Here is a 13,800-nt window from a genome sequence, read left to right on the forward strand (position 1 = left end):
TGTGCTCATTTGACAGTTCAGCTTGGCCACGCAACAGACACTTGTCAAATCGGTTTGCAGAGGGGCGAGCTTCCAGGAATTTCCTGCTACCATGACCTGAGGGGGGGGGGCTCTAGGAGCCAAACCTCCCTTTTGTATCACTCTCTGTACTGTTTCAGGCATGCGGTTTGTGCACTTCTCCATGTGCGTTTCCATTTTATTTATGGCACCTTAGACTTCTTGCTGATTGCCGAAGAATTGATGCTTTTGAATTCTGGTGCTGGAGGAGACTCTTGAGAGTCCCATGGACTGCAAGAAGATCCAACCTCTCCATTCTGAAGGAAATCAGCCCTGAGTGCTCACTGGAAGGACAGATCCTGAAGCTGAGGCTCCAAGACTTTGGCCACCTCAGGAGAAGAGAAGACTCCCTGGAAAAGACCCTGATGTTGGGAAAGATGGAGGGCACAAGGAGAAGGGGACGACAGAGGACGAGACAGTGTTCTCGAAGCTACCAGCATGAGTTTGACCAAACTGCGGGAGGCAGTGGAAGACAGGAGGGCCTGGCGTGCTCTGGTCCAGGGGGTCACGAAGAGGCGGACACGACTAAACAACAACAAGACTTCTTGCAACAAAGCGAAGCCGGCAGGCAGGCGGCTCCAAGACGGACAACTGCCCGTCCCCCACCGGACAGCCTTCATCCACTCCTTTCCTCCGCGCCTCGGCGCCTGCCAGGGGCTCGCGGTCCCACCCCTTGCTGGCGGGAGCCCTGGTGTTGGTGTCGGTTTCAGGGCCAGGCGCGCGTCCGCCTCCCGTCCGCGCCCCCGGGGAGGAACAAGCATGATTTGCGTCCGCTTGCTTCCTGGAGGGGACTATCCCTCTCGCCCCCTCCTGCGCTCCTTCCTCCGCTCCGACTGCCCTGTGCGTAATTGCGCGCGGAGGCTCGGCAGGTGATGGTCCTATAACTATCCGAGCCATGCTTCAGGGAGAAGGCCAGGGCGAAGGCCAGGAAGGGTTAACTCCGAAGGGTGCAGAGCCTGGGAAGGACGCGCAGCCCAGCCGGGTAAGCCGGAGAGGAGGGCGAAGGGTGCAGGCAGTGGCCTCAGCCAGGGCTAGCAGCTTGACCAATTTGGAGAGGTGGCTTTTCTTGCGCGTGACTCCGCCGAGCGCTGCTAGGCTGGCCGAGCGCTCTCGCAGTCGGTTCCAAGAGGGTTTCTATATTTGAGCATTTTAAAGGGGGTAGGAGACGCTCCCGGGCCGTTTGCCTGCCGAAAGTCTAAGCCAGACAAGCCGGGGAGGGTGGCGCTTGATTTGCAGAGGCGGCACGGAGAGATCCTTTGGCAAGGAGGAAGCGGCCGGGAGCAGAGTTTACCCATGTGCGATTGCAATTCTCTTTTTAATTCCGCGGGCTATGAAAAGTAAAACGCGAGGGAGGCAAGGGGATGCAGACATATAGATCTGAGCACCTGGCCCCACGCAGCTCGGTGGCTTTGCATGCGAAAAAGCCCTTGTCATCTCCACTTACAAGGATTTCAGGTGGTATCTGCGGAACTCGCTGAAGCAGGGGGCAGCGAGGGCCACCGACATGGATGGCTTTAAGAGAGGATTGGACAGATTCACGGAGAAGGGTACCTACGGGACCGCCTCTCCTGGTATGCCCCGTAGGGGACCTTAAGGTCCACAAATGACACCACTTTGGAGGTCCCAGGTCACAAGGTGGTTAGATTGGTCTCAACTAGGGCCAGGGCCTTTTCAGTACTGGCCCCAACTTGGTGGAACGCTCTACGGGACTTGACATCTTTCCGCAGGGCCTGCAAGACAGAGCTGTTCCACCTGGCCTTTTGTTTGGACTCAGTCTGACCCTTATGTTTCCCTCCCCTTACGGTTTTGATCCATGGGCTACTTTTAAAATGAAGCTGCATTTTAAATTGCATTTTAATCTGTATTTTAAATTGGTTCCCCTCCCCCCCCATTATGCATTTACTGTAATTTTACTGGTGTTAGCCTCCCTGAGCCCGTCTCTGGCTGGGGAGGGCAGGGTATAAATAAAATTGTTTTATTATTATTATTATTATTATTATTATTATTATTATTATTATTAAGGCTCCTTGCTCTGCCTCCACATCTGGACACATCAATGCTTCCAAATGCCGCTTGCTGGAAACCACAGGAGTGGAGAGTTGCTGTTGTATTTGGGTCCTGAGTTTGGGTTTCCCTTTGGGGCATTTGATTGGCCGCTGTGAGAACAGGATACTGGGCGAGATGGGCCTCTGGTCTGATCCAAAAGTCTCTTGTGTTTTTATGTGGTGGGTAAGTGTGCTATTTAGATAGCCTGACCTACCTCACAGGGTTGTTGTGAGGAATGCAGAGGAGGAGAACCGCGCATCCACTTTGAGCTCCCTGGAGGAAAAAAGGAAGGTGAAAAACAGCAGCAGTGATGGGCAGAGGCTGTGCTATCATCAGGCCAACTGGGCAGCCGCCTCGGGCACAGACCTCCGAGGGGTGGGCACAGTTTCATACAGGTTAGTTTTTGTTTTATCAATGCTGTGAGCTTAACAGCACGAGCACAAAGACTTCCAAACTCCATGCTGCCGCTGCACTAGGAAAACTTCTCTTTGTGCCACGACAAAAGCTCCTCGATAATGTGCCAGATGTTTCTGTTGCCGTAAGGAGCCTCCCCGCACTTCCAGCATCAGTGGTGAGTGGGGAACGCAAAGCTCGAGCTTGCAGAACTGTCTTACGTTTAAGAATGTTGCAAGGGGAACTAGTCGGCTTGGCAAATCTATCAGCTGAGCATGTGCCCAAGCCGCCTGCGCTTGGCCCAAAGGAGCTGGTGATGACAAAGTTTGCCAAGGAAAAGGCACACAAAGTGAGATTGTGATCTGCATGAAATGGAAACATATAACATCGCAGTTCACAATATTATTCAAAATGGTTTGTGCCCTCAAGCGTTTTCTTTTGTATTTGAGGAAGGTGCTCAAAGATGGTTGCATTATGCTTATCCTTGCACTCTAAAATAAATTAAGCGCTTTCAAGTTTTGTGCTTTCCATTTTTCAACTGCTTCTGAAAATTGAAGCTAGCAATTTTGGGGGTGGGTTGCAAGGACAGTGGTACCTTGGGTTAAGTACTTAATTCGTTCCGGAGGTCCGTTCTTAACCTGAAACTGTTCTTAACTTGAAGCACCACTTTAGCTAATGGGGCCTCCCGCTGCTGCCGCACTGCTGGAGCACGATTTCTGTTTTCATCCTGAAGCAAAGTTATTAATCCGAGGTACTATTTCTGGGTTAGTGGAGTCTGTAACCTGAAGTGTCTGTAACCCGAGGTACCACTGTGGTTAGCCGTGCCTAGGGTGCAAAATAGCCTGATGATAGGTGCAGCCTGGAGAGAGCGCTGAAGGCCAGGTAGAGAGGCCTGAGGTCCACTGCTCTGCCCCCTCTGCCCTGAATCTGCCACCTGAGACCATTGCCTCTCTCTGCCTCATGGTAGGACTGCATTGGCGCATCCCATAATGTGCAAGTTGTTGATCACTGTGAGGACAGCATGCTGGACTAGCCAGGCCATAATGCATGCTAGGCCCACCTTGCTCCCCACACCTCCAGGATTTCATGTGCACACAAAACTTTGCCTTCCTGCATTCACCGACAACATGCTCAATCTGCAACAAGCTTTGATTTTCGGAAATCGGAATGAAACCCGTTTCTCAAGAAGCGCTTTTCATGGACTAAAAATACACAGCAGTTCTAGACTGTGTGAGGACAACGCAGGGGAAAAGAAAACAAGCACTCTATTGACTCTGGAACAAAATATACGTGTGCTGCCATAATACTAGGGGATGAGCAATGCCAGAAGCAGGCGATGTTGCTCTCAGACAGTGTGTGGAAGCAAAGAGCTGGCCAAGCCTTTCCCGGGTGCCACGGCCTGTGCCCTGCTTGGACAAGCGCCCAGGGGTGCCGGCCAAGTAGGTGAAGTTTGGTAAAGCATTAATGAACTTGCCCAGGTCCCTGGCTGTGTCGTCATCGCCTTCTCTTGTTGCTGCGATGAATCACAGCTCTTGTTCCTTCCAGAAATGTGTCTGCTGTCCCCCAGCGAGGGTGACTCTGATTGGCCTAATTACGTCCTGCCTTTGGGACAGGGAGGGGTAAAAAAGTGTAACAGGGTCAGTGCAAGAAATTTGGGCACCAGAGGCAATCTCCAAAATGGCATGTCCTCCCACCAGGGAAAATGGGGTGAGTGGAGATGTACATCAGGAACCAGGGAGGAATTGATGGAATCAACTTACCTGGCACTTGAAGTGGGAATCAAAGGCCATTTGGGGAGGTGGGGGCTCTGCTCTGAATCACGCTGGGAGGGTGCAAAGCCCAGGAGGCCCCCAGAAGTCAGCCCTTTCAATATCCTCCCTGGGGTGGCAGGAGACTGGTAAGGTAAAGGGACCCCTGACTGTTAGGTCCAGTCGTGGATGATTCTGGGGTTGCGGCGCTCATCTCACTTTATTGGCTGAGGGAGCCGGTGTACAGCTTCCGGGTCATGTGGCCAGCAGGACTAAGCTGCTTTTGGCGAACCAGAGCAGCGCACGGAAATGCCATTTACCTTCCCTACACATTTATCTACTTGCACTTTGACGTGCTTTCAAACTGCTAGGTTGGCAGGAGCTGGGACCGAGCAACGGGAGCTCACCCCGTTGCGGGGATTCAAACTGCCGACCTTCTGATCGACAAGCCCTAGGCTCTGTGGTTTAACCCACAGCGCCACCTGCATCCCAAGAGACTGGTAGCGCCCTCTATTTACTGAGAGGCTGCTGTTGGGGTGGGGGCTGCCGAGGTGACAGATTCAGCCCCCAAGGAGTGTGCCGCAGCCATTGCTGTTACTGCAGCTGCAGCCGGCAATGTATTCCTTGGAGGCCAGATATGCTGCCCCTATAGATCCTGCCACCCGAGGCAGTCGCCTCACCTTGCCTTACGGGTGGGCCAGCTCTGATAGGTAACCAAGATGAGGACCAAGAGGCAGTGTCCGGCTACGAGCCTCAGCCACTTAAAAGCTCTTTGGAACCAAGAGGTTGTTAAAGGAAGGTGCCAAGTGGTCCTTTCCAGTCAATGCCCTCCCTTCCGTCCCACAGGGTTCCTGAGCTGGGGGGCCACCACTGAGAAGACTCTGGATGGAGCAGCCATCCTCTGGAGCTCTCTGGATGTTTTGGGACTACAACTCCCATCAGCCCTTGCCAGCAGAGCCGGGCTCCAGCTAGCCACAGCATCATGTGGCTGGTGCTGATGGGAGTTGTAGTCCAAATATTTAGGGCGTCTCACAATAGAGAAGGAAGCACTGGATGTTGGAGCCAGAATCCCCCCATACTTCAGATAGCGGGATCACTTTGAAGGGAGCCTTCTTAGTGCAGGGGTTATTGTTTGTTGCTGTTTTTACTGTGTTATGTATTATTCTGTTCTTATATTGTCAAACACCATGCGATCCTCGAAGGAAGGGCAATATAGACATTTGACAACAACAGCAACTGAACTGCAGGCATAATAGGGCTGTTCTGTTCTGCAGCCCTCTGTGAAAATATGTGCTTCTAAAATTATCTGCAGCCGCTTTCCAGCTGCCGACACCTGATCCATCGCAAGCAGCTTGTGAAATTTCTCCCCATCTCCTCCCCGCCCCTGTTTATGCTGCTATTATCCCTCCAGTCCAAGGAGCTGAGGTTGGCACATCTATCTGTTTCCTTTCACAACACCCCTGCAAGGGAGAGTGCAGGATGAGGGAAGTTTCCACACTACAGTTCATGGCTGGCTGGGTGTGGATCTGAACCCGGATCTCTCCAGCCTGGGTTGTGGGCTGCATGCCAGGCGAGGGCAGAGCCAGAATTAAGAACAGGTGGAGACGTTGGCAAAAGTATCCTGAATTAACTAATCCAGAATAAAGACTGCCCTGCGTCCATTTTTGCCATGGTCACCTCAGATTAAAATTCCCAAGCTTTGGCGAGTCTACTCAGGAGTAAGCGGTTCTACTGAGAAAGCCATCATCCTGAGCCCCACCCCGCAAGATAAGATGGCCTTGGCTGTTGAATGAGCCTTCACTCTGATTTTTTTTGCAGGGAAGTAAGAAGGTGTTGTCAACCTGAATTTGTTGTTATGTGATCGAACCCTGCCCTCAAACAACAGCAGCCGGGGCAGGCTTTCAGTTTGAAGTGGTAACTCAAAAAGGACTAGAATCTTGTTTTTACTTTATTTTTAAAGAAAGATGCTTTCTGAGAGCAGTATTCTATTCTTTATGTGTGTGGGATCTTGAAACATTTGAAGTCCTGTTTCTCTTTCTTGTCTTCTCTCTCTCTCTGTCTCTCACACACCCACACCCCACTGCTTCCTGGAAAGTTGTGATTATGCCCAATTTACAGCTGGGGAATTGAGGTCAAGAAAGGTGATGGAAGAGTCCTTGAGTAAGCTTGCTTTTCTCAAGCACATATTCTCTTCTGGTTCTCTGTTATCCACCGCAAAAACTTCCACCGCCTCTTTTGAACACATGCCAGACTCTGGACTTTGGATGTTGCCGTGACTTGAGAGAGGTCATGTCAGTTTGACACCCTGTTCAGAAATTGTATTTTAGGCCTATCAGGAAGTGCCAAAACTCCACTCAGTGTCAAAGGAAGAGGCAGCAGATCAGGAGAGAGAGAGAGAGAGAGAGAGAGAGAGAGAGAGAGAGCTTTCTCTGGGTCTGCCAAACCCCTGATCTTGCATAAGATGAACACAGCAATTCCTTGGTCAACACACTAAGAAGCTCTTGTTTAGAGAGGAATTTAACATCCTCCCAACTCCCGTGATGCAATTTGCAGTGACTCCCCTCTGACAGTGGGATCAAGGCAACCCAATAGGATTTTGCACTGTGGAAACTCCCTGCTGTTTGAATATAGGGCTGGATGCAGGCCAGATTAGAGAGTTGTAGAGAAACTGCAGAGGGATGCGGGTGGCGCTGTGGGTTAAACCACAGAGCCTAGGGCTTGCTGATCAGAAGGTCGGCGGTTCGAATCCCTGCGACGGGGTGAGCTCCCGTTGCTCGGTCCCTGCTCCTGCCAACCTAGCAGTTCGGAAGCACGTCAACGTCCAAGTAGATAAATAGGTACCGCTCCAGCGGGAAGGTAAATGGCGTTTCCGTGCGCTGCTCTGGTTCGCCGGAAGCGGCTTAGTCCTGCTGGCCACATGACCTGGAAGCTGTACGCCGGCTCCCTCGGTCAGTAAAGCGAGATGAGCGCCGCAACCCCAAAGTCGGCCAAGACTGGACCTAATGGTCAGGGGTCCCTTTACCTTTAGAGAAACTGCAGAAGGGATATTCCTGTCCAGCAGCTCTACAGACCCTCCCAGGTCAGAGGCAGTAGGCACTGGGGATGTGTGGAACAAACCTGCAGCTGTCCAGCAGGGAGTGATGGCACCTGTAGCCCCAAACACCTGGAGGATGGCAAAGTCTGTAGTAGGGGAAATACAGAAGTCTGCTATATATTAGACCACTGGTTCATCTAGATCAGCATACTCTACTCTGACTGGCAGAAGCTCCCAGGATTCTTTGAGTGCTTTACATGCAGGATAATAATAATAATAATAATAATAATAATAATAATAATAATAATAATAATATTTTATTTATACCCCGCCCTCCCTGGCCAAAGCCGGGCTCAGGGCGGCCAACACCAATAAAACATAATAGAAAAATAAATAAATAAAGCCATTTAAAATACAGGTTAAAATGCAATTTAAAATGCAGCCTCATTTTAAAAGTAGCTTATAGATCAAAACCGTAAGGGGAGGGAAACATAAGGGTCAGACTGAGTCCAAACTGAAGGCCAGACGGAACAGCTCTGTCTTGCGGGCCCTGCAGAAAGATGTCAAGTCCCGCAGGGCCCTAGTTTCTTGGGACAGAGCATTCCACCAAGTCGGGGCCAGTGCTGAAAAGGCCCTAGCCCTAGCTGAGACCAATCTAACCACCTTGTGACCTGGGACCTCCAAAGTGGTGTCATTTGTGGACCTTAAGGTCCCCCACGGGGCATACCAGGAGAGGCGGTCCCATAGGTACGAGGGTCCTAGGCCGCACAGGGCTTTAAAGATGAAATCCTTCTTCAAAGTGTGAAAAGCCAGAAATGCTGTGTTTTGGGGGGAGGCTCTACTGGGCATTTCTGCAGAGCGGGGCCCTTGACCTATGCCCCAAAGTCCTCCCTCGAATGTGCCACTTTGACAGGGGTGCGATGCTCCCTTCATGCCCTCCTGAATTTCCCAGAGGCACCCAGTTCACCACTGCCAGATGCTGGCCAAAGCGAACACCTTCTGATCTACCAGGGCTACTCTTTAACATTTTCTTATATTTGCATTAGAGAAGACAGGATTTGCTACCTTTGCAGGATGTGTGTGTGTTCAAGAGAGGCTCTCCTCACCTGCTAGCAACTCCTTTCCAGGTGAAACCTGCCTTGCCTCTTCACCGGAAGGTTTGCTATGCTCTTGGAGGCGCCCCTTACCAGCTCACAGGAAACGCCGTCGGGTTTTTCCTCCAGATCTTCTTGCTGGATGTTGTGCAGGTGAGCTTCTATCCTGGCACTCAGCTACATTCGTCAAAAAACAGTGATCTGAATGAGTTATAAACATGCAACACCAGATGGCGCCAGACAGCACAAAACTTCTCCATAGCGTTTTTCCATAGGGGTTTTTTCCTTTGGTTATAACAATTTAATTTCTGACTTATTTATAGCAGGTTTTTTCCTGTGTGCAGATCCACCTCTGGTTTGTTTGCAGGGAGATGAAATGTTTTCTTGATGATGATGATTCATTTATACCCCGCCCATCTGGGCGGCTTCCAGCAGAATACTATAATACAATGATTCCTCAAATATTAAAAGCTTCCCTAAACAGGGCCTGCCTTCAGATGTCTTCTAAACGTCAGATAGTTGTTTATTTCTTTGACATCTGATGGGAGGGCAGGGCAGGTGCCACTCCTGAGAAGGCCCTGTGCCTGGTTCCCTGTAACCTCACTTCTTGCAGTGAGGGAACCGCCAGAAGGTCCTCGGAGCTGGACCTCAAATGTGTTCCATCTTCCATCGGCAATAAACTAAATATTCTAGATATCTGGGGAGGCCTGCCTAAACAAAGGAAAAAAAAGTTTTTAGTAGGTGCTGAAAAGAGGGAAGGATCCTGCCTGATGTCAACTGGCAGGGAGTTCCAAAGTGTTGGCGATGCAACACTAAATAATTGATTTCGAAATGTTGTTCGGGTTGATGCTCCAGGTCTTTCCACACTGCCTAACAGATTCAGTCTCCTCCTTTGCCTCGATCTAGTTGGAGCCTTTCCATGCTTCGCTGATCCTTTTCCTGGGGAAAGCCTGGGATGCTGTGGCCGACCCCGCCATCGGATTCCTGGTCAGCAGAAGCCCCCGGCGGAGGTGGGGCAAACTGATCCCTTGGTGAGTGAGAGGGGAAAGGGGCAACCGGGTAGATCTGTTGGTGTTTCGCAGGAAAGATCAAGGGGCAGCCTGGTCATAAAAGCTGGAGGTGCGATAAGCGAGCTGCTTCTCATAGGACAGTGGAGTTGGAAGGGACAAAAAAGGAAAAGACCATCTAGTAGTCCATGGGTAGGCAACCTAAGGCCCGGGGGCCGGATCCGGCCCAATCGCCTTCTAAATCTGGCCCGCGTACGGTCCGGGAATCAGCGTGTTTTTACATGAGTAGAATGTGTCCTTTTATTTAAAATGCATCTCTGGGTTATTTGTGGGGCATAGGAATTCGTTCATATTTATTTCCCAAAATATAGTCCGGCCCCCCACCAGGTCTGAGGGACAGTGGACCAGCCCCCTGCTGAAAAAGTTTGCTGACCCCCTGCCTTAAGCCAAAGGCGCCGAACCTTCTCGGCTCCACGGGCCAAATTTGGCAGGAGTTGAGGTTTTGCAAGTCTCCCCTCTTCCCCTTTTATATTTCCAACCTTGGAGATTTAAAGGGGAAGAGAGAGGCGAAAGACTTTGTGAGTTTTTCCTGTCCACCCCCCTTTTGAACCAGTTGAAGCTGAACCTTCAGGGATGGATCCTGGCATGTTCCTGATGTGGCCTGACAGTTGCGCCAGCGATTAGACCCCTGGTTTCACATCCCGGTTCCGCAGCTCTACCTGTTGGACTCCCGCCTTTCCCGTGGCCCTTAAAGGCACAAGAGCCCTTCTGGCAAACAAAGACTTCCACCTTGGGCATCCAGCCTGCCATTGCCCCCTCTTCCAATAATTGTGACGAATTCCCCATTGCAGTGGAACCTCCAGATACAGGGATAGTCTACCTCTGAGCACCAGATTTTTTTGGCACAGTCAATGCAATCCTGCTTCTTGCCTGGCGGTATCCAGCCGGCTGTTCTGTTAGAGACTTCAGAATATAGACCAGAATGGAAAAATCCAGGCAGCAATATTTTTAAAAGAGGTTTTATTGACTTTGGTTTAATTTGTCAGACAAATAAAGCAAAGGGGTGCATTCAGGAAAAATGAGAGAATGCCCACGAACACCAGGGGCAGACAGTTTTTATCCCCTCAGGCAAAACAATGGTTCAACCCCCCTGACCCACCCCTTAATAATTCCCATCTCAACCAATTAAAGAATTGATGATGGCCTTTCGGTTCCAAGTTGCATTATCCACTAGGTGGCATTGTTAGCTTATAATCTCTCTGACCCTCTTACAGTTCCTAGAAAAGCCTCACTGACCATCTGCCTTCTGATAAAGATCACCATGCTCTTGTGGTGAGCTACATCTTTCCTGTTGTTCGCCTTCTTCTCGGTGTTTTACTGGAATTGGGTCAACGGCTAGAGCAGGTGTGAAGTGCTCCGACCACATATGCTTCGGTTACAAAAATGCTGTGTGCAGGCAGAGGAGAGAAATAGTTTTTAGCTTTTTAGCTTGCTGCTTATAAAATGGCTTTCAGCTTATAAAATGGCTCCACAGCCTGGCTCTCCAAAGTGGACCCAGGTGGACCCCTTCATTCCCCCCTTTCCATCACGAAAATGCCGACCAGTTACGGTCTCCATTTTCGATTGATGGACCTATAAGTCATAGAGAGCCAGGATATGGGAGAAATGGTAGTCCACTCGTGGCATCTGTTGGGGCCAAGGTGCATACCAGACATTCTGACTTCTTGGCAGAATGGGCTACTGTCTCAGCCATTTGTAACCACCTATCGTAGCGGTTATGGACGCCCCATTCAGTCATTAGACGGGAAAAGTTAGCAGGGGAGACCAGGGAACTCTTTCCCGCTTTGGCCAATGCCAGCAAAAATACAGGAGCATCCAAAGAATTAGGGCAGTACATACCACGCCTACCCACCAACCCCAATAATTCCATAGTTCCTCACACCAATACTCGGGGTTCATTCCTTATATTCTTTTACTGCTGAAGGGCCCACTGATATTCGTAGTCTATAAACGCTTGGGCCTCTGGGGTTATTTTCCACCTTATTTCGGAAGCTCCTACCACTTGGATCAACTTCCCAACTATTCCCGGTGGGTGGAGACCCCTGTGGTTTCCTGGGAGAATACTATATCCAAAAGGGGCTTCTCCCTCCTCATATATCACCATGCACCCACAAGAATATATCCACCCCTGCAACGGCCTGACACAAGGGGTAACTATATCAAGGGGTTCTGGTCCCAATACCAAAAGTCCTAGTGGTGCCTCTAAATTTGCTGGAGAGCAAGTTTCTATGTTGGGGACGCTGCCCTCGGGCACCCCTCCCATCCAATTCTTCCGGAACTAGGTGCCCTGTCTGTCTATCTGCCAGTCCCACTGGGTGGCGCACCCTCGTGGCGGTATGGAGTTACCAGGCCCAGTAGTTCAGGTAGTATTCTGGGATTGTGGGAGGCTTGAGCCACCACGACAACCACAGGTGGGGCTGCAGAATTTACAGGCACCTGTTCAGTAATTTTAATGTGCACCTGATTCAGACACCCTCCCATGCAACACCTGGAGTAAGATTTGGGCCTGGTTTATCAAATGGGGTTGGTACAGTGCTCTACTCTGCAACCAGCAGGCTATTCTCCCACAACCACAAGAGCGGTCTAGAACTCGATAGATTTCGACCGATCCTGCAGCTTCCCGGAGGAGCCACATCCAAGTGCGCTGGGCAATGCAGTGAATAAAGAGCCACAGTGGGAGAGTGGGATGCTGTACTGCGGCCGCCCTATTGAACCCTCGTTCCCAAGAGCCAACGAGTATGCCGTCTCTTACCACCGGCAAGACAAACCAGTCATAGCAGAGGTCAGCAGGCCAATAGGGTCGGTATGGCTCGGTAGGGTCAGGGCAATAAGACATAGAGCAAGTCAATAAAGAAAATAAGAGAGAAAAGAGAAAGTCTTTGTAACTGTCCTTGTGATGATTAGTCGCAGGATCTCGTTGCCCGTGGTCCAACGCTTTCACCTGGTAGCGTCAGACACAAGGTGATGATCAGCTTCAGAGGGTCAGCAGGATTTCTCTTGCACGTCCAGACACGTGTGATGTATCCAGGGGATCACCTCGGCTACTTTCACTGCAGTTGGGGATGAGGGGCTCGCCAGACGCTGTCACCCAGAGGAACTGGTGAACCGGCTCAACAAGACTGCCGCGGGACTGCACGATGTACGCTCGAGGGAATACCTGGAAAGGAAGCAAACACACACACGACAAAGGGATTGCACTTGTCCTTGGGTGATGTGATTTTTTCATCTGCCCCAAACTGGCGGGGGGCGTCTCGGACGAAAGGGGTTGGCCTGCCATATAGAAGTTAGTCTCAGTCTCTTGGTTGGCACACAGGACACAGTTTTGGGATATAGCAGCAGTTAGTTATAGCAGCAGTTAGTTGTGATAGGTTGGGGATGTAGAGTATTCTCCCAAAGTGTGCTTTAGCAGCTGGGCTTTCCAAATGTGTGGATTCGTGGCAATTCTTCACAATCACGCTGGCCAGATGCTGGGGCACCAAAAACACGGCTGTCTGGTCCTTCCTGGAGCGTTGCTCCTTCTTGGCTGGTCCACTGCTGTTCATCAAGGGTGTAACGCGGTTCCACATCATCTGGAGTGAGTTCTGGGATTATTCTTTTGGCATAGCAGGTATTTCCTAGAAATCTGGGCTGCCAGTTGATAAAGGTTGGCTATATAGACATACTTCTCCAGCTGCTTGGTTGTGGCATCTGGCCTCATGTGGGTGGACACATAGTATCTGGTTTGTCAGCAGTGCTTAAGATCCCTTCTGGAACCACTGCTCCAATAACTGAGGCGGGGGCCGGTTCCCGGGCTGCTTCCTTGGCCACTCTGTCTGCCAATCGATTTCCTCTGGCCACTTCTCCTGGTCCAGTCTTGTGTCCATAACCTCAATGCAATCGTGCGTCTGCTTCTCACCTTCTCCTACCGGCAACAGGGTAGCTGGGTTGAGGGCAGTGGTGACCACTGGTGGAGGTTTCAGAGCTGCCTCACAAGCTGCATTATCTGCTTTCTGGTTGCCTCTAGTGACCATGGCCTTTGCAGTGCATTACAGCAATCTCTTTGGGAGCCCATGCAGCTTCTAGTAACGTCTCAATTTCTGGAACTTATTTCAGAGCTTTCCCATGGGCTCCACTCAAGCCCCGCTCTTTCCATAGGGCGCCATGCGCATGCAGGGTTAAGAAGGCATATTTAGAATTAGTATAGATGTTAGCCTTGCATCCAGCTGCCAATTGCATGGCAATGCCTTTCGCTGTTGGACTTCACCTCAAAGGACAAATAACTCTTGGAGACTTTGGCCTCCTCAGAACTCTTGGAATGGCTTGCCTGGCCTGCACCCCACTCTTTGGGTGCTCTGCTGCCTGAGGAACCACTTGCAACTGCC

At 50.8% G+C, this 13,800-nt stretch overlaps 1 protein-coding gene across 5 annotated transcripts in view; it reads left to right on the forward strand.

Annotated features, from left to right (window-relative positions):
* The first annotated feature begins 462 nt into the window (after nt 1-462).
* The window catches only part of LOC309372918 (sodium-dependent lysophosphatidylcholine symporter 1-B-like), a 37,317-nt gene continuing 23,979 nt past the window's right edge, over nt 463-13,800 (forward strand). For 2 of the 5 annotated variants that reach the window (XM_081917009.1, XM_081917010.1), the window contains exons 1-3: nt 464-1,039; nt 8,406-8,525; nt 9,279-9,403. In XM_081917009.1, coding sequence (XP_081773135.1) covers nt 953-1,039; nt 8,406-8,525; nt 9,279-9,403 — 332 coding nt within the window. In that variant the 5' untranslated portion in view covers nt 464-952. Of the gene's footprint in view, nt 1,040-4,146; nt 4,204-8,405; nt 8,526-9,278; nt 9,404-13,800 lie in introns of those variants that run through there. The other 3 variants (XM_081917011.1, XM_081917013.1, XM_081917012.1) reach the window with 2 other exon arrangements.

Source organism: Podarcis melisellensis (genome assembly GCF_964234715.1).
Source record: "Podarcis melisellensis genome assembly, chromosome: 6".
NCBI classification, from domain to species: domain Eukaryota; kingdom Metazoa; phylum Chordata; class Lepidosauria; order Squamata; family Lacertidae; genus Podarcis; species Podarcis melisellensis.